General features: G+C 47.4%; 1 protein-coding gene across 2 annotated transcripts in view; it reads right to left on the reverse strand.

Moving 5' to 3' along the window:
- IL1R2 (interleukin 1 receptor type 2) overlaps positions 1 to 15,749 on the reverse strand; it is a 37,344-nt gene extending 21,595 nt beyond the window's left edge. The window contains exon 1 of one of the 2 annotated variants that reach the window (XM_084753471.1): positions 15,608 to 15,749. In XM_084753471.1, coding sequence (XP_084609597.1) covers positions 15,608 to 15,621 — 14 coding nt within the window. In that variant the 5' untranslated portion in view covers positions 15,622 to 15,749. Of the gene's footprint in view, positions 1 to 9,385; positions 9,522 to 15,607 lie in introns of those variants that run through there. The other variant, XM_084753472.1, reaches the window with a different exon arrangement.
- Positions 15,750 to 20,791: the final 5,042 nt, after the last annotated feature.

The following is a 20,791-nucleotide window of genomic DNA, read 5'->3' on the forward strand; positions in this document are numbered from 1 at the left end:
CCATCACTGTGCACTTGCGGCCCAGAGGCTGAATCATCTAATAAAACTGTTTCCCTGTTGCCAGTCAGTCAGCGGTTTCCTCATTCAAGATAGTGACTCTGGGAGGGAGATGACAGAGTCGGAAGGGTCCTCAAGCCTCTGCAGACCTGTGGTAACTTTCCCCATAGGGGACCAGACCCAAGCTTGGGCTTAGAGTGGGATGCTTAATGCATCTTTCCTAAGATGGTCCTGGTCAAGTACATGGAAACAGTTTGCAGAGGCGATAGCCCTCCACTGCTCACCCTCGTGTCTTCAGAGGGCTTCTAAGCAGGGCTTGGCATGCGTATTTGACTTCCTCAGCTCCTCTTAAGTTAGGAAGCTGTGAGGCCCCAGATTCTGATTACTGTGTGTCCTCTCAGGAAGTCCCCGCTTGGACTCATGTTTCTCAGCATTGCTGTGTACCAGACTCACCTGGAGGCTTTCAAAAAGTACCTAACACCCTGTGAAACTGCAGATGATAGGGGATCCCCAAATCAGTCATCATTATTTCCCCCAGATGACTCCAACCTTCAGTCAGCATGTGAGGAGATCACAGCATACCCCGTAAGAGACATGCTTAAAGACAAGTGAATGGAACTTCTATCTATATGGGGTTTTTTTCTAAATTCCAACAGAAAAGTGGAGGGGAGAGGTGAAAAGTACACACTTCCGCTGCATCCCCAAATACAGCCTTCTGTACTTGGGGGTGGAGGGGTCTAAAGAGGGGACAAGACTGTGGTGAGGTCCCAGATTGAAGGGCATCAGCTTGTCTGAGTTTGGAGGTTGTAGGCCTAGGGGCCTTGGAGACTTGCATCCATGTACAGAAACTTTCTCACTATAGAGTTCTGATAGCGTTTCATAAAGGCCCAAACTCAGGGATTTTATTCCCATTTTTCTCTCCTTTTCACAGAATAGTATTATATCTGAAAGACCCATTTGATAAGACTACTTGTTAAAGTCAGAAAATATGCTTGGGACACTTGGCCTTTTCTCAATATCTCTGCCACACATACACAGACACCATTCTTGTCACTTTGCCTTAAGCCAGACATTACAGCAATGACACATCTAACATTCCCTTTGTGTTTGACCCAACATGATCCAAAGTATAGAGGAGGCTTATACAGCTCACGGACTGTAGGGGCCTTGAGCATCCTAAGTCCTCAGTACTTAGAGGATCCTTAAGTCAATGACCCATAGACACGGAGGGACAAGTGAATGAATTCTCCAGAAGCATTCCTCCCTAAGGTTAATCTATCAACTGCTCTCCTAAATTTCCCCCATAGCCCTTCTCACACCATATCATACAACTGTTGGTTATGCAAGGCAACCATCACCACACCAAAGCAGCTCAGCCAACCCCCCCCCCCCGCAATGCTGATGATATTACAAGTCTTTGTGTCATATAGAGCCTAACTAGGCAAGACCAGGCAGAGCTGAGGACGCCTCCAAGACACAGGCAGAGCCCAAGCCCACTCTATGTTTCTCTCAGCTTCCTTAGAGCAGTAGGTGCCCTGTCTCTGGAATGGCCGAGCAGTGCAGGCAGAAGCGAGTGATGCTATGCTTGGAACGAGCCCTTCTTCCTTGTCCACATTCCTATGGCCTCAGCAAGTCATGGGGTCAAGTAAAGAGTTACACCAGCAGAGCTAATGGATGAGTTCACGTTCCCTGCTGGGCTTCCTCTTCACCCGGTTCTGCATACATGGTAACAACTTTCAGGCCAGAAGCTGCACCATGTTTACAGGCCTCTTGGCCCCACAGTGTCCAATCGTAGAAAGTACCAGGGAGGGTTTATGACTGAAATTCTACCTGAGATGTAATCTGAAACACCTTCTTCCCTTGTAAACAACTTGAAGTGGTCCAGGTGTGCATGCATTGTTACCACAGGGAAAGCACTGGGAATACCCCAGTAATCCTCCCTCAAGAGCAGGGAGCCTGTGAGTCCAAGAACTCAGACCTGCAGCCTTGGAGCTTATTTGATGTGATGGGAGAGTGGAGAGTTCTCCCTTAGGATTTATCTGGGAAAGTACTCCTCCTCCACCAAGCTCCTCCTGATTCCACAGGTGCCTCTCACTGGCACATTCCTCAAACACAAATGTGTCCTAAGTCTCACCTTTCATCCTGTCTTCAGGTTCGGTAGCACAAAACCCACACAGACATTAGGCAAATGGGTTCATCTTCTTTAGCCACTCCTCTGCGTATCACGCCCCCAGCTACACCAGCTCTATCCACACTTACTGATTCTCTAGTTGGGGTATGAAAGAAGTGAAAATTACACCATGTCTAGATTAGTCTCATGCCTTTGGATGAGAAAGTGAACCCAAATGTGCACGTGTATGGGTTAATGTAATAGCCACAGTGACTGTGACAAACACTGAAGGTATGTTCCCTCACTTAGCCCTAAGAGGTGAATATCATACCATTTTATGCAAGATATATAAGAATGAAACAAAGAAAGGGTTGAACCATGAAGGTATAGTTACTAAGAACCTAGTTGAAACCCAAAACTGCTGACTTCACAACCCCTTGCCCTTTAAAACCTATACCTATACCTATCCACCAAGTTTCTCCCAATAATATAATATAATATATATATTATATATATATATATATATATATAATATAATATAACAGGGTCCACAGCCCTCACACATCCTCTGTAATTAGGAATATCCATGTCAGAGAAAATTTGGGTGGATGGACTGTAACTAAAATGTATAATCCTCCTGGGGGTGTCCCTTAAAGTAATACTTATGAACCTCAGAGCCTCACTATTAGGTATATATCCAAAGGAAATGGAATCAGCATGTCAAAGAAACTCTCGTGTTTATTCACAATAAACAAGATTTGGAGTCAATTTAATATCCAAATGTGGATCGATGAAGGATATGTTGGCATATGTATACATAATGGGATACTACTTGGTTTATTGTTATTATTATTATTATTATTATTATTATAAATTTTTCCACTTGCGTCAACATAGAAAAAAGGGATATTGTGACAAGCAAAAGGAGCCAGACATTGACAATTACTGTCAAATCTACCATGTATGTGGAAGCTGAAAATGTTGATCACATAGAAGTTATAGGCAGAATAATGGTCTCCAGAGATAGGGGTTGGGAGCAGAGAAGATGCGAAATATCGGTCACGTGGTGTCAAGTGAGAAGCAGAGGGGAAGCATGCACACGACTCTTCTACCTGTGCAGGAAGATGACTATGATCAAGGAGGATTTACTGCGTATTCCCGCATAGCTAGGGGACTTTCAAGTGAGATCTAAACCCAGTGACTGATATGCTAATCGCTCATAATTGTTCATTATATAATATATACATACCACATCATCACACTGTGTCTCATAAGCATGCACCATTATCAGTTAGAAAAAAATAGCATCACCAGCAAAGTCTCTACTAACCATACTCCCTTTTCTCCTCAGGGCTCATACTCATGGAAAGCGCTGGAACAATGAAAAGAGGGTCTACTCCTAGACCATCATATGCAGCCAAACCTGATGTGTGGCCTGTCTAGAGTTTATTAAATGAATAAAAAATATAGCAGGGGAAGGAACCCCAAAGGAGCCATCAGGGGTTCGGTGCCCACAGCCCTCCTCCTGGCGCTGACTTGTTCCCGACCAGCACTTTGCTATGGTTGATTCCGAAAGATCATCTTCACTCAGAAGTTGCCTCACAGCCTTTACTGAAATGAAAGCAGTGCCTACCAAGGCTCCTGCTGTTCCTGAGCCCGGCTTTCCTTGCATCTGTATAAAGGCCCATAAACATGAATATAATTACTCTGACACAAAAATATCAGGTCATCCCTACTAAGGAGTGGTCTCTAGCTGTGGTGTCAGGAAAGTGTGGTTTAGATGAGAAGTGTGCCAGGCTCGTGTGTTTGAACACTTAGTCTTCAGCTTTCAACACTGTTCTGGAAGGCCTGTGGAAGGCTGTGGAACCTTTAGGATGTGGACCCTTGCTGGAAGAAGTGGGTCACAGGGGCAGGCCTTGAGGTTTTATGGCTCAGCCTCACTTCCTGTTTCCTCTTTGCTTCTTGACTGCAGATGCACTGTGACTATCCCTGTTGTCATATCTTCTTACCATGATAGACTGTGCCCCTTAAAACTGTAAGCCAAAAATAACTGACTTTAAATTGCTTCTTATCAGGTATTCTGTTCCAGCAGCAAGAAAAGTAACTAATATAAGAATCCTATCCCAATATCTTCCTTGAGCAGGAAACCAAAGAGAATTTAAAGTTGGCTGTTCTTTCCAACTTTACATCCGGCCAAGGAAGAAGATAACTGTTTCCCGGATGAAAGGAAATCCTCAAGTGCTGTCCTCTGCTAGCCCCTGCCCATGCCCCAGGCTGCCCCCAGGCTGCCCCTGGCTGCCCCCAGCCAAGGAGTTGTCTTGGCTTCTCTCTGGACTTCAGCAAAGTGGCTGCCTCAATGTGACTCCCCCAGGAAGTGGCTTCAGGCACTCAAACCACAAGCACACAGACGTGACAGTTTTCAATAAGCAAGCCTCACTGAAGGCTGAGACTAAAATGTTGTAGCATGGGAACAGTGAGTCCTTGCTGGCCCAGAGAGGGGAAGAAATCATCTGCTGAGGCTCCCAGCCAAATACACTCCCTGCCCTACTTTCTTTAAACACGTCTTCAGATCACAGGCCACTTGATTTTTCTCCTTCAGTCTGAGTTGACCTTATTTCCAGGAGGAAACTTCAAGGGCAGCTCATCCCAAGCATCTGAATTATAATGTGATCTCTATTCCTTTTCTAGACAAAGAATCTTGTTTCCTACCTCCCAGTCCATGTGAGAAAACAGGGATGGCTGGAAAGTGGGGCAGGAGACACAGGCATGATGAGCACGTGTGAAGACATGGCAAAAGGGCAAAAAAATGCAGTAAAGTCAATGGCTCAAATGGCCCAGGCCTGAGTATGTTGGGAACAATAGGCCATATGGCCAATGTTCAGCCATCTTGTCCAAGTCTGCACCTTTAAGTCTCTGTTTTTCCCAGAGCTTGCCTTTCACCAGAAACTAGCTGACCCTGTTGTGAGGCGGCAGTTAGACTAAAGACAGATAGAGATGGAGCGACCCTGCTGTGAGTCAACTAGATGAAGACAGAGCCCAATACCCTGTGTGGCAGGATATGATGACCCTGCCTAGAATTCCCTGTGTTTGAGAAAAGCCTGCAGCTAGGTTGCTATAGCAATATGCTTCCCTGCCTTCTGACTTATAAATACTGCTGCCTGACTAATAAACTTTGAGAGCTTATCAATCAGACTTGCTCTCCTTCTTTGTGTCTTGCATTTTATTTTCATACAGGTGAATCTCCTCCTGAGCTTTAGTTGAACCCCCGCAGGCCGGGGCATGAGCAGACAGGCATCTCTTCCCTTGGTACTTAGCCAGGCCTGGGAGACTGGCCACCCATTTGGTCAGCTGTTTGTCTCCTGACCTCTGTACATGGACAATGCAAACAGCTAAGAGCTTGTAGATAACCTAACTTTTATAAGGTACAAAAAGTGAAAAAAAAAAAAAGGTATGGGGCACTTCAGAGTATGTGTCACCTAGACTCATAATGCTTCTCTCTCTCTCTCTCTCTCTCTCTCTCTCTCTCTCTCTCTCTCTCTCTCGTTCTCTCTCTCTCTCTCTCTCTCTCACACACACACACACACACACACACACACACACACACACACTCCCTCTCTCTCTCACACACACACTCCCTTCTGTATATATAGTAAAATTCTTTATACAGAAAACTACAACAACTAAAAGTTAGAGGTATCATCAAACTTCCAAATTTTTCAGAATACATATAGGAATAAATACATTTTAACAGATTAAGAAGAAATGAGTATAAGTAAATAAATAATAATAATAAAAGAGCTGGTAGGTGAGAGGTCATTGGCCCTAGGGGATGACCTATAGTCATTGTCTTGCCAAATGGACATGGCATCAAACTGCCTTCTAAAGACTTAAGTTTCTGTCCCTAGGTCTCTCAGCCTCATCGCAGACATCGCTATCAACCCCCTCCTCTACAGGCGCAGGGACCATCTTGAAAGGAGAGAAGGAGAGATTGTAAGAGCCTGAGGTCACTGAAGCCTGCTGCTTGTGTCTTCCGGACACAGCCAGACCAATATGGCTCATGAACTCAGCAGCATCTGAGGCTGCCTGCAAGAGACCTGCGGAGGACCAATAGGAGGCGAAGGGATTCATGAAGCCCCGCCCCTAGCTGAAAAGCCACTGGCAGCTATTGGCTGCTAAGAGACGGGGCTGATAGCCTGCCCACCCTCCAGTGGCTGGCTCCACACCGGGCTCACGCAGCACAAATTAGACTCAGTGGGTTATAAAAACAGGGCCAGAAGTTGTAGAGGGATGTAGAGGTCGTGGGAGTGGAATCGGAGGTGAATATACGTACAAAACTTCTTTTAAAAATCAATTAAATGCTTTTAAATTCTATCTTAGCTGTACGTGAACTTGCCTGGGAAGAGACGCTTCAGTTTGTTATTAGCCTCATATTGATGCCTGGAGGTTTTGGGCAGCTCTCCCGCCTCTGAGTCAGACAGAACAGTCACAGAAAGAACAGAACAAGGTGGCAGCTGCATTGAATATTAATCAAATTGATTAGCTAGCTGCTAAAGCATCCGTGGCTTAGTCACATCCAGTGTGGTAAACAAAATCCTAAAACCCCACGCATGTCTCATGTATATCATAGAAAACACTCAACGACTGGTAATAGAACAAATATTCACATCAAAAACATCTCAGGCAGGAAGCCTCAGAACAGGGAGGATAGGAAGGGCGAGTACAGAGCAGCGGGTGAAGGAACTGCAGCAGCTTTTATTGGCAAACGGGAGGAATTCGGCCTCCAATGGTGCTGCTGCTGATTGCATAACTGTGTCGGGATGAAAGCTGTCTACTCCTTAAACAGCCACATGCACACAGGTGCACATACACAGGCACATACACACACTCACACACGCGCATGCACTCACTCGGATGCACACATACACAGGCACAGGCACACACACATACACACACATGCGCACGCGCACACAGATGCATGTTCTCTCTCTCTCTCTCTCTCTCTCTCTCTCTCCCTCTCAGCCTAGGAAGCTGGTAATGTTTTCTAGATGATTCCTTCCATTAGTATCACCTATCAAGCTTGACCCATTAAACATGAGCATTTCACATCTTGAGACAAATCCATAATCTGAAACTTTTATGTCAGCCCAGAGCCCACATTTGCCTTCCTCTGAATGCCAGTCACTGGTCAGATTTTGCTGCCGAGCATTGTTCCCACCAAGCTTGTTCACATCAGTCAGTAGCCCTGGACCTCAGTGAGGCATCAGTCAGTAGCCCTGGACCTCTGTGAGACATCAGTCAGTAGCCCTGGACCTCAGTGAGACGTCAGTCAGTAGCCCTGGACCTCAGTGAGGCATCAGTCAATAGCCGTGGACCTCAGTGAGACGTCAGTCAGTCAGTAGCCCTGGACTTCAGTGAGACGTCAGTCAATAGCCCTGGACCTCATTGAGGCATCAGTCAGAAGCCCTGGACCTCAGTGAGACATCAGTCAGTAGCCCTGGACCTCAGTAAGACATCAGTCAGTAGCCCTGGACCTCAGTGAGGCATCAGTCAGTAGCCCTGGACCTCAGTGAGACATCAGTCAGTAGCCCTGGACCTCAGTGAGGCATCAGTCAGTCAGTAGCCATGGACCTCAGTGAGGCATCAGTCAGTAGCCCTGGACCTCAGTGAGACGTCAGTCAGTCAGTAGCCCTGGACCTCAGTGAGGCGTCAGTCAGTAGCCCTGGACCTCAGTGAGAACTCAGTCAGTAGCCCTGGACCTCAGTGAGAACTCAGTCAGTAGCCCTGGACCTCAGTGAGAACTCAGTCAGTAGCCCTGGACCTCAGTGAGAACTCAGTCAGTAGCCCTGGACCTCAGTGAGAATTCAGTCAGTAGCCCTGGACCTCAGTGAGAATTCAGTCAGTAGCGCAGGACCTCAGTGAGACATCAGTCAGTAGCCCTGGACCTCAGTGAGGCCTCAGTCAGTAGCCCTGGACCTCAGTGAGGTGTCAGTCAGTAGCCCTGGACCTCAGTGAGGCGTCAGTCAGTAGCCCTGGACCTCTGTGAGACATTTTAGAAAACACAGGGAAAAGCACATGGGGACAGAAGGTGGGAACACAAGTCATGCAAAGGCAAGGCTGAGGGCCACAAAGAGCACATACGCGAGGTTCATTCTCCATCTGTAAAAGGGACCCAACCTGGCAAAGATTTCAGGATGACAGAGATGTTGCATGCAGAATGCAGCACAATGCTAAAAAGAGAAAATGGTCAACACAGGGCAGAGCTCACTGGCGTTTTACCGGCTCTTGGTTGAGGGCGTCAGTAAGTAACATGACAAGGACATGAGGCTGCCAGACCCAAGTGAGGGTCACAGAGTCCACCTCTGCATTCTGCCTGCTTCCTGCTTTGGTTCCACCGCAGAGCCTGGGGCTTTCTGGCATCAGAGTCAGTAACTGAGCTAACACCAGTTACCCTGCTAAAAAATGTATGGAGTGTTGCCTACTGAATCAGTAAACTCAAACGCACAAATCCAAGTTGTAGATTACATGTCACATACAAACATGAGTTTAAGTTCACAGAGAAAGATATGTAACGGCTCATAAAACCTGTCAGGAGTTCTAAGCTTTCTGGTACCCTAAGTGATGGAGCTCTTTGGCGCAGATAATGGACATCTGAACTGGGCTCTGTCGTCACTGTGCCACTTACTAGCTATGTGATCTTGGGCAACCGCAAAGTCAATTACACAATCTGAGTCACAGTTTCCTCATCTCTAAGATACAAAGTCTATGCTGGGGGAAACCTCACTACCAAGTATAAATCTCCAGGATTTCACAGTTAACCTGGACTTGAGCACAGATCCTGATCCCGGCTCACAACTTCCATTTCTAAAGACTGCAGTCAAGGCAGGAAGGCTTCATCAGACAGAGCGTTCCAAGTCATCTCCTCTGCCATAGTCCCCTTAGCCAGCCGTGAAGAGAAGCAACCCTCAGGACTGGCGAGTTCTCCTGAGCACTGGAGCTCTGCCCCTGTTGGACCACTTGTAGGCAGTCGTAACCAGTGACTGGGTATTCTGCTGCCATTGGGGCTGCCAAGTCTGGCTGCTAGAACACACACAGCACCCTCCAGACCAAACGTGGGCTCCCAACTCCTGTAACCGGAGTATAGGGAATGATACAAACATTCAAATAACCAGTTACCCAGAAAACTTGCCCATCTAAAATAGAGCAATAGAACCAACAAGGACAGAAAGATTGGAGGAATAGTTGAGGGAGCTGTAGGCTCTCCGCTGTGTATTTACTCACAGTGGCTTCTGGTAGTCTCTCTCTGTGAACCCGGCTACTTTTGTAGAGTAGGTTAGGCTTTACAGGTGTCCATGATCATGTCTTCCACCCCTCACAGTCTCCTATAGCAGCCTGCCACAAAGAGGTGGAGTCCGGCTCACCTCCCTTGAATGTGGACAGGCTAGTAATTCACGTGTGGCCAAAAGAATGCAGCACAAGTGAGTTCACTGTGTGTAAGTTCCGCAGCCATGTCAGAGAGATCTAAGCAGTTTCCTCCCAGGTTCCTCATGGAAAACCAGCCACCTTAGAAGCAGCGTACCTGCCTCCAAGGAGGCCATGTGGAAGCGGTTCACCCCATGTGAGGTAAGCCATCTTACCAATGGTGGCTGTGGCAAGGGACTACATTTTAGTGTGGTTTTTCCTGGAGTGAAAGGGGGATGCTCACTCACAAGCAGATGCAAGGGGCTGCTAGCATTAGGGTGGAGCACATTCTGAGCATGTCTGAGCTCCTGGAGGATACAAGAGGGCATTGATCTGCAGTAGAAAATTAGACGGTTGACAGGAGGCCGCAGGTAGATCCCTGCAACAAAGGGAACAGGAAAAGAACTGACTAGGACTATTGCAGAGAAAAAGCAAGCAAGCAAAAAGCATCTGGGGCCTGGAAGAGCAGACACGGCATTGCCTTCCATGTTATTGCACCCCAACAAGGACACTGGCATGTGAGAGCATGAAACAGTTAAGATTTTCAGAGATGGCCTTAGGTCACAAAGGGCAATTCTGGTTCAAGCTTTTTCTGTAAGATGGACCTAGGCAGGTTTCTACTGACAGCAACATTGCTTTCCCTTCCCAGAGTGTGTTTCTTGCTATTCCTGACTGCTGTATAAGATGGCCCCAGGATTAGAGACACAACACACCCCTCAGAAGGAAAGGAAGGGTGTAGGGAAGACAGGAAGGAAACTCCCTCCCAGTAGGAAGACAAGCAGAAGAGAAAGGTCTTTCAGGGTCTGAGGAAAACGGGAAAGAGAGGTACCAAGCGAAAGAGATAGATAAACCTAATTTGTGTTTGAAACCTGAAAGCCAAACAGAAAAGAATTTTGATTTTTTTTAAGAAGCTGAAAGCAGAACTTTCGTCCATTACAAATGGGTCTGTAGCTTGGCGCAATGGTATACACCTGTGATCCTAGCCCTCTGGGAGGCAGAGGAAGTCGAGTCTTTGTGAGGTTGAGGTCAGCCTGATCTACAAAGTGAGTCCAGGACAGCCAAGGCTACACAGAGAAGTCCTGTCTTGAAAAACCAAACCAAACCAAATAAAACAAAACAAAAAGAAAGAAAGAAAGGATCTGTATAGAAAACCCACCTTGGTCTGCCTAGGTGTTCTTAGTAGGGTGGGGACAGCAGGGGAAAAGGCAATAATGATGTGATGATGCAGACAGGAAAGGCAGTAATGATGCGATGCCTCAGCAGAGAGATGCTAAGTTTGCTAGTCTCACTCCCAGGTCAACTGAGAGAATTAGACCTTCCCCTGAACTTGCGGTGAGTCAGGAGGCTCACTGAGGGCTGGGGCCACCATGGTGGAAGGCCTGACCTAGCCGAGGCTGCAGCAGGAAAGGAATGGAGTAGCCAGAGAAGAAACTGGGGCATGTCGGCTTTGCCAAGGTCCTAAACTCTACTCTCTGCTGCTCCAGCTTTCTTGATGCTCTCCTATATCCCCACAGTCCAGCCACTGTGTGGCGGTCCAGATGTGGCGGTATCCGTTTAGATTATTTGGGGTGGGCCCCCTACTGGTTGCTTATTACTTTGACTGTCGTCTGTACATTCTGAACTGGGGGCGGGGGGGGGGGGGGGATGACATGTTTGGCATTAGACTATGGTTTTTTTCCCTGCCACGGATACAAGTATTGGTGACTTTATGACCAGGAAGATGCACACACAGCTCCGAGGAAGCCCTGGTCAGCACATGCTCATCAGGGACACTCTCTACCATCCTTTGGGAATGTAGCCTAGAAGAAGGCTAGTGGAGAGAGATGGGAAATCAGAGTGAGCATCCAGCCAGAGGAACCTGATGTCCCCAAGAGGGATGGATGTAGGCATCTGACACAGAGACGACATAGCAGCGGGCTCCAGAAAGGGAACCAACGAGCATCTTCTCACAACAGTGAGTAAAGGTTCACGGACGGCAATGATCTGCAGTAGCATAAAGGGTTTTTATACTACAGTTGTATATGGTAGAAATACTTTCTTCTAGAACATTTAAGCTGTCGGGATAGATAGGACCTTTCCCACCGGCACACACACAAACACATATACAAAGACACAGAGACACACACAGACACACAGATACAGAGACACACAATCACACATAGACATACACACAGAGAGAAAGAGACACACAAACACATATAGACACATACATACTCATACATACATACACACGTGTACACAAACACATACACACACACAAACACAGAGAGAGAGAGACAGAGGCAGAGAGACAGAGACAGAAACTTGGAATCCAAGAACTTTTTATGTACACTGTGGGAAACCCCTTTGCATTAATTAAAGGCATTTTTGGACATGAAAATACCCCAGACTCACTGTGTTTTCCATGGGCCCCAAAATTCCTGGCTCTGCCCAAAGGACTACATTCCCACACTGAGCCCTCTGGCTTCTCCCATCTGTAAGACACCATCACCAGCATGCTTCTGATCGTGAGACACCCCTAGGAAGCTTGTAATCTGAACCCCTATGTCCAGAATCTCCATCCCGGCCACTCCAGTTAACGTAAGTGAGCAACAGGACACGGCCGGTGCAGTATGCCCAGGTGCATCAGCAGCTGACACTCTCTTACTTTGCGGTTCACAGACACTTTCTTTTCTCTGCATCCCTGCTTAGGCCTGGCACACCACTGGAGCACTTGGAGTTCTAGGCCTGCCCATTCCACACAGCTGCTGTTCTCTCCTCCAGACCTCTGTTTTCTAGCCATAGCTAACGATGAGTACCCGTGAGTGCTGCCAGCATAGCACAACTGGTCACCCTGACATGTGAAGTCTCAACTCCAGCTTTTAGTCCACACATTTGTTCCTGCTTTTCTGTTTCAGTAGGTATGAGTGAAGACACAAGTATTTACATTTCTAGTAAGTTCCCAAATAATACTGAAGCCACTAGCCCAGGGACTACACTTTGAAAACCACTTCCTTAGACATAGAGGAAGTTTCATGTCCTGGATATCCTTAAGCAAGCCTGTGGGCTAACACACACACACACACACACACACACACACACACACAGAGAGAGAGAGAGAGAGAGAGAGAGAGAGAGAGAGAGAGAGACATACAGACAGACAGAGAGAGACAGAGACAGACACAGACACACAGAGAGAAACAGAGAGAGACAGAGACAGAGACACAGAGATAGACAGACACAGACACGGAGACACAGAGAGAAACAGAGAGAGAGAGACAGAGACAGACACAGAGACACAGACACAGACAGACACACAGAGAAAAACACAGAGAGAGAGAGAGAGAGAGAGAGAGAGAGAGAGAGCTAGAGAGAGAGAGACAGACAGACAGACAGACACAGAGACACAGACACAGACACAGACAGACACACAGAGAGAAACAGAGACAGACAGACAGACAGACAGACACGGAGACAGAGACACAGAGACAGACACAGAGAGAGAAAGAGACAGACACAAAGAGACAGAGATACAGAGACAGACACAGACACAGACAGACACACAGAGAGAGAGACAGAGACACAGAGACAGAGACAGAAAGAAAAAGAGACAGAGAGGAGGGAGAGACAGAGAGAGTGAACATCAAAACAAAGTTAACTGAGTAGATGTTCACTGCAAATCCTGTTCTGAAGACAGCCTTGGAGGCCAGGAGAAACTATGAGGTGTCATCGAGGTCTGGCACCGTTGACTGAAGATGGCCTCGCAGGAGCAAGAAATGACTGGCACTATGTTAAGTGACAGGGTGTTTAGGTACCACTGCATTGTACCTTGGGTTAGTACATGCGTCAAAGAAAAAGGTTAGTCTCCTATCACCGTGAAACCAATGCCATACACTCAGCAGTTTAGCCCCATCTGCTGTTGGTCCAGTGTCTAGGCTCAATTTAGGAGGTTTCTCTGTTTACAGTCTTTCCTGGTTAAAGCCAACACAACTTGGGCTAGGTTCCTTCCTTTTTTTCCTCTCTCTCTCTCTCTCTCTCTCTCTCTCTCTCTCTCTCTCTCTCTCTCTCTCTCTCTCTCTCTCTCTTTGAGCCTGCAGGCTTCTTCCAAGTTTACGTGATGGTTATGATTGGACCACTGAAGTCCCTGCTGAGGGCCAGGTCCCACAGACGAGTCCCTAGCCTTATGCCTGTCTTCACGGCCGACAGGCCACCTGATGCTGATGCTTCAAATCTGCTTGCCTCTGACCTCCAGAAGCTCTTATAAAGAGTGAGGCTCCTATGTGGGATTCACAGCCTGTTCTTCTATTTGTTTGGCTGACTGAGCGCCTGAACTGCACCCACAAAGTCCCTCAGCCTTACTATATAAGGTAGTACAAGCCATGTATGTCAGTGAGAAGCCATCTGCCTGTCCGTCCCAGCCCCACTCAGTGAGAGGGGATTATGCAGGGCATGAGTCAGTGGGTCTCCTTCTACAGCTCTGCCTGTTACACATGGGTAAAGCATCCTGGTGACTGTTGACCCACCCAATGCTTCGCATTTACTTCCTTACTCTCAGGGAAGGTCTCTTCCCAAATTCCTTAAAGCTTCCTTACTCACGCGACATGATCAACACGCGTGAGGAATGCAGATGTTCATGCCCTGCGCCAACTCTTAGGGAGAAAACCGCCCGTGTGTTTACAAGACTCCCTGGAGATACAAGAAACAGTGATCTCACAAGTCCCTTGTCCCCAAATAACTCCCTCCCTCCCTCCCGGGCTCACTAATGAGCGCAAGCCTCATCTTATCTCCTAAGAAAATAGTCCTCAAAGTGGCCTTCCCAGACAAGCAGTTCCAGTGCGTGTGGCAAGTCCTCAGGGTACACACCCACACCTACTGGATCCGAAAATCTGTGTGGGACAAGCCACGTGTGTCGAGGGCAGAGCTGATAAAGGCAAGGTTTGGGGACCTGATAAACAGAGGCACGACCACGATGAAGCGCCTTCTCATGGAAAGCTCCGTGCGCATGAGCACTGCTTACTGTACCTCAGCCCCGCTGTGTCGGGGGGGGGGGGGGGGGGGGGAAGGGGGGAGGGCGGGGCATAATCCTGCCACCGCTCTGTTCTAGGTGTCAACCAGTTGGAATTGGAGGGTAAGCTGGGAGTGAGGAGCCGGAGGCCAACCCACAGGGCGTGAAGGAGGGTTCCTCCTTACAGTACTCCCAGACCTACAGCTCCTGGGGAAACCAAACAAGCTAGGAGAAGGAAAAGAATGCACTGAGACAGGCAATGTCCAGAGGGGCCTCTGAGGAGGACATTCTTCTGTGCTTATGCCTATAGGAACAAGACACTGGTCCCAGAAAGCAAAGCTTCTTGGAAAGGCAGCACTAGAAGAGCACTGTTGAGGCGGTAGGGGGTGATGTGGAGAGCAGAAAGAAGCCATGAACATCCCAATGCAAGCAGAGCCCAAGGCAGGACTCAAAAAGACAGGTCAGCCCTCTGCCTCTGTTTACGCAATAGGAAAGCCAGGAGAGACATTCTGGCCAAGAGCACCCTGTGTAAGGAAGCCGTGGTCAGGGACTGATAAGCTAGGGCTCAGAGGGGAAAAAAACCATCCAAGGAAGAAAAGAAACTTTAAATAGCAAAGGTGGAGAAGAGACCAATTTGGCTGGTGCTATGTGCACCCAGCATGTCCCAGAGAGCTGCTCCATCAGCCAGGGAGCTATGGTTCCTGAGCGGTTTCAGGTATATTAAAGAAAACAAACACTACATTGTAGGAAAGTCCCTGGAACCTTCCGAAGACGTGCTCTGCTCTCTGTCCCACATGCTCAGCCTCCTAAGGTGAGAGCCCAGCCCATTCCCTGCCTCCTGGTGGGTCCTAGGTGCCTGGAATTGTGCATTTTCCTTAGAGGTTCTCTGAGCCAGTCCCCCCTTTTAAAATCAGAGAAATTGAAGTGGGAAAAGGCCAAGGAATGCTTAAAGTGACCCTGAGAGAGCTGGCCCAGTCAGGAGGAGCACAGATTTCCCCGAGACCCCATTACAAATGGAGCTGCTGTTCCACCTCCCTGCCTCTCTCCAGCACTCCTACCTGCAGCTCTGCATTCCTGCACCTTGCTGCTTCTCGCCTGGGGGAGGCTGCCAGGCCAGACTTTCACCTTCTGTGATGTCGCAGCAACCCCCACGGGGATTTATAGGCCCCTGCCTGCCGGGATTTCCTAACTGTGCTGTGTCACACACTCTGGTTGGGTGGCGGTGGACACACCTTTCCCTTCTTCACAGGGAGCACACGGCTCATGGTGCTTTGTGCGTACATGCTGGCCAGATGGGGAAGTGGCCTAGGAAACTCTGAGTTTCCCTGGTGTGTGTGTGTGTGTGTGTGTCTGTGTGTTTATGTGACTCGCTAAAATGACGTAATTCCAGCTGAGGGTACATTTTAAAGTGATGCTGGTTGTACATCAAACAGTTGTAAATGGTTTCACAGGTGGGATTTTACCCCATCAGCTGGAGACCGGCTGAAACCCAACCCCAACCATGGTCCCATTGAAGACAAAAGGAGATTTTTAATGAGTGAGAGAGAAGGTCCCAACTCCAACCACAAGGAACTCTTCTTGCATCTAAGGAGGGCTACACTTATGGGTGTGCTTTAGAGCCTTTGATTTGGCTTTTTTAGTTTTGTGTTTGTTTGTTTTGTTTTTTATATCCTGTGAATTGTTTCAAAGACAGGTGATGTCAAGGGCTGATTTTCTAATTCTTTTTTCCTGTTTGTGAAATTGTTCTAATAGTAGCTTCTGTTCTTACAAAAATGTCTCATTAACTCCCGAAAAGGCCCAAAAGATACCGTCACTTTCTTCTTCTCACTCACAAATCACCTACGCAGTGAGAGGGACACAGCTCCCACAAGACCTCAAAGACACTATGGGCCATCATTGGGAGCTGGTTAGGGAACAACGTGGGAGAGAGTGATGCCTTGGCTCTGGCCTCTTCAGAGCCCAGCACCAAGTCTTGACCCCTGATAGTCTTCCAGCCTATGCGGTCCCAACAGTCCTTGGCTGTGTAGATGCTAGACAGTGCCACAAAGTATATATAGGCAGGTATGCTTAGAGGCCCGCTTTTGGGGGACGGAAAATGATGCTTTCCAAAAATGTAGTTTAAAACCCAGCACTGCAAATAGTAATCACAAACAAGATATCAATGATGGAAGAAGCTAACAACCCATGTTATTAATCCCAATATTTTCTACCTTGTTTATATCAGCTCTTCATTCCCACAGGTGAAAAGGGAGGCGCAGAAACAATCAAAGAAAAGCATTAAGACTTCCGTACGCACAAAAAAAAGTGTCAAGGTCAGGGCTGGAGAGATGACTCTGTAGTTAAGAGTACATTCGGCTCTTGTTGAGGTCCCAAGTTCAGTTCCCACCACCCAAGTCAAGGTGGCTCACAACTGCCTGTACCTCAAGCTCCAGGGGATCCAACTCCCACTCTTGCCTTGGGGGACACCGTATTTACACACACTTTACACGCACACATACACGGAACTTTAAAAAGTGAAAAAATATTTTTTCAAATCTCAAGGTCAAGTTAAAACTTTTGATAAGAAAAAAAGATAATTCTTAGAATTCAAATTTCAGGATGAGTAAATAGTATCTAATAAAAATAGAGTATGAGACAGATGGAAATCCAGACATAATCAGATTCACCCTCCAGTTAAAAAAGATCAAACCGGAGTCCAGGCAGTTGTGGGGCCATGTTTGATCTGGCTATGTTGATTTAATTATATATATATACCACATGTCTTAGTTATGGATTCTATTTGTGTGATAAAACTCCATTACCAAATGTCCCTTGGATGGAGATGCCTGGTGGCACTCAGAGGAAGGATAATAGGTCACCAAGGAAAGACTTGATACCCTATGAGCATATACAGGGGGAGGAGGCCCCCCTCAGACACAGACATAGGGGAGGGGAGTAGGGGGGAAGTGGGAGGAAGGGAGGAATGGGAGGATACAAGGGATGGGCTAACAACTGAGATGTAATATGAATAAATTAATTTAAAAACATTTTAAAAAGAAAAAGAAAATACACCACGGGCTTGCCCACCAAAAAAAAAAAAAACCTCCATAACCAAAAGCAACTTGGGGAGGAAAGGGTTTGCTTCCTCTTCATGCGCAGGTCCTACTCCATCATCAGGAAAGTCAGGGCAGGAACCTAGAAGCAGGAACTGAAACAAAGGCCAAAAAGCGTGCTCCCCACAGCTCACTCGGCCTGTTCCCTTATACTCTCTGCTACCACCTGCCCAAGGGTGGCATGACCTACAATGGTCTGGGCCCTCCCACACCAAACATTAGTCAAGAAAATTCCTCACAGTCATGCCAACAGGCCAATCTCAGAGATGTGTTTTCTCAATTAAGATTCCCTCTTCTCTGATATATCTAGGCTTGTGTCAAGTTGACAAAACCCAACAAGCACACTGGGTAACGGCCTTACGAAGCTATAAGTACCCAAAAATGAACTTGTAGGGCAAAGGGTAAGTGTTAAATTATATCCGTGTTTATTCCTTTCCCAGTACTGCTGAAGGTGGATTATTTGCTTTTGTTTTTTAATTCTGATATGGTAAGGCTGAAGGGTAAGCTGTCAATTTTGAGTCAAAGAAGTATCAAAGGCAAAAATTCACCCCAACAAGAAGGCCTCCCTAAGTGCCATGACCACCCCCAACATAAAGTCCATGTAAAGAGCTGGCTCATTCACGATCTCCACTCCAGCTGATCTGCCTAGCTCAGGATCCTGGACACTCAACAACGAAGGCAACACACAGCTTAGAGTAGCCTCAGAGGAGAGCCAAGACCGTGACAGATGCCTCTGTCTACACTCAAGAGGAACTGTGGACCTTGTGACCTGTGAGGAGGAATTTACTCAATCTCATTTTCTGTCTATGGAAAATCTTGATCATTGTGCTGGTTGGTATTTGTTGACACAAGCTAGACATGTCTGAGAAGGGCTTTTAACTGAGAACATGTCTTCATCAGATTGACCTATAAACAAGTCTATGGGGAACTTTCTTGATTACTGATAGGTATGGGATGGCCCATCTCAATAAGCAGGGGACAGGCTGACACCCCTGGAGGGTGGTCTTGTATAGTATAAGATTGCAGGCAGAACAATCCTAAAAGACCAACCCAATAAGCATGACCTCTCCATGGTCTCTGCTCCAGGTCCTGACTCCAGGTTCCTGCCCTAAGATCCTTTCATGGAGGATTGTAAGCTTTAATTTGAAACAAGCTTTTTCCTCCCCAAGGTGGCATGGTGTTTATCACAGTATTGGAGCTCAACTAACACAGCCATAAAGCCTAATAGTCCTTTCAAGTACTAACGCTTAGGGCCTGCTTTGGGAATGCCAATGGTCCCAGCAACTTGGGAGACAGAGGCAGGTGGATCACTGTAAGCTCAAGGCCAGCCTGGCAAGACTCTAACAAGAAGGAGGAGGAGGAGGAGGAAGAGGGGAGGTGGAGAAGAGGAAGAAGAAGGAGAAGAGGAGGAAGAGGAGGAGGAGAAGGAGGAAGGAGGAGGAGGGAGGAGGAAGAAGGAGGAGGAGGAGGAGGAGGAGGAGGAGGAGGAAGAAGAAGAAGAAGAAGAAGAAGAAGAAGAAGAAGAAGAAGAAGAAGAAGAAGAAGAAGAATTATTGTTGTTGTTGTTGTTGCTGATGCTGATGCTGATGCTGCTATTACTAAAGTTCAAACCTAGTAGTCAAAGCTGCTAAATCCCCAAGCCTCTGCAGGACCCACAGAACAATGGCTGCTTCTCCTGTATCCCTCCATCTTCCGTTCACAGCCCACCAGCAACAGAACATTCAGTTCAGCTTCCCCACCAGCTGATGGGAAGTGAACAAGTTCTCCTGAGGTTCAAGATGCATGTTAGCCAAGCTGCTTCTTGCAGAGGCTGGAACAGCAACTCCTCCACTGTTAGACCCAGGGAAGCTTCCCTAACTTGCTTTTGGTTCAGAAACCAGCAGCCACCCCTGAAACCCCTGTGTCAAGGTCCTTTTTGTGATGTGCAGGACAGAGGGTGCAGGACGGTGAGCCAGAAGGCAGTACATGTGGGCCACTAACCTGATGAATCTGTCCCCAGTTTGAGGGGGACAGCATTAACCCTGAAGACTGTGGAGAATTGCCCTCACCGTTCATTTGTTCTTATCAGATCCAAATTCTGTAGTTTTGATGGAAGAAAATATGGTCCCCAAACACCTAGGATAATATTCAGAGTGAGACATCATACAGTAAAAAAAAAAAATTTAAACCCGACTCTGGTTAGCTGGGCAACAGAAAAACTCTTTTCATAAAGACATGGGAAAAAACTATTCTTGTTCATAAGTACTTTATGAATTAAGGACAAGAGGAGGAAACATGGGCTTCAGGCTCCTGTTTAGGGGGGGAAGATCAAATGAAGGCAAGGATAAATGCATTCAGTGCCCTGTTACTGCATCATTATAGAGGCCAGAGGTCTGCATGGTCTCAGTGGGCTAACGTGAATTGTGGTCAATACTGGGTCCCCGCAGCCACAGGGGCAGCGACCATGGCCTGGTCTTTCCCCAGCCTCTGTGGCATTCTTGCTCAATGACTCTAGCCCTGCACACAGGATCTCTTTCTCCTTTGATCATCGTACCATTCTTCCCTTAAGCACCTAACCCAGGCCTTCACCCACCCACCCGGAAGTGCGTCATTTATCTACACAAGCGATAGTGAAGTCCCGTTCTTCCACGTCAAGTAGCTTGTTCCCAGCTTCAAAGACCCTGATGCAGGCATCTTTCCACTCAGTTACTCAGCCTACCCTACGCTCAACACTTCTGTCCAGTGTTCTCAATCTGTGCTTTACAGTTCTAGATAGAAGCTGAGCAGGTGGCACGCCCACCCGTACGCCCACATGCACCTGGAATTCCAACACTCAGAATCTGAGTCCGCCCAGCACAAGACTCTGTCTCTTAACAACAATGACAATGACACAAGTACTGAGCGATTACTCACTGGAATTCCACAGAAACTAGAAACAAAACACACCCGGGGTCTTAGGGATCACCAGGGTGTCTCACTTTGCTGTTCAACTCCAAGGAAACCCAGGCTCACTGTGGAAGGATTTGTTATTTTTGTTTGTTTTGTTGTTGTTGTTGTTGTTGTTGTTGTTGTTGTTGTTGTTGTTTGAGACAAGGTTTCTCTGTCCTGGAGTTCACTCTGTAGACCAGGCTGGCCTCGAACTCACAGAGATCCACCTGCCTCTGCCTCCTG

Source organism: Acomys minous, assembly GCF_964271855.1.
Source record: "Acomys minous genome assembly, chromosome: 13".
Lineage (NCBI taxonomy): Eukaryota > Metazoa > Chordata > Mammalia > Rodentia > Muridae > Acomys > Acomys minous.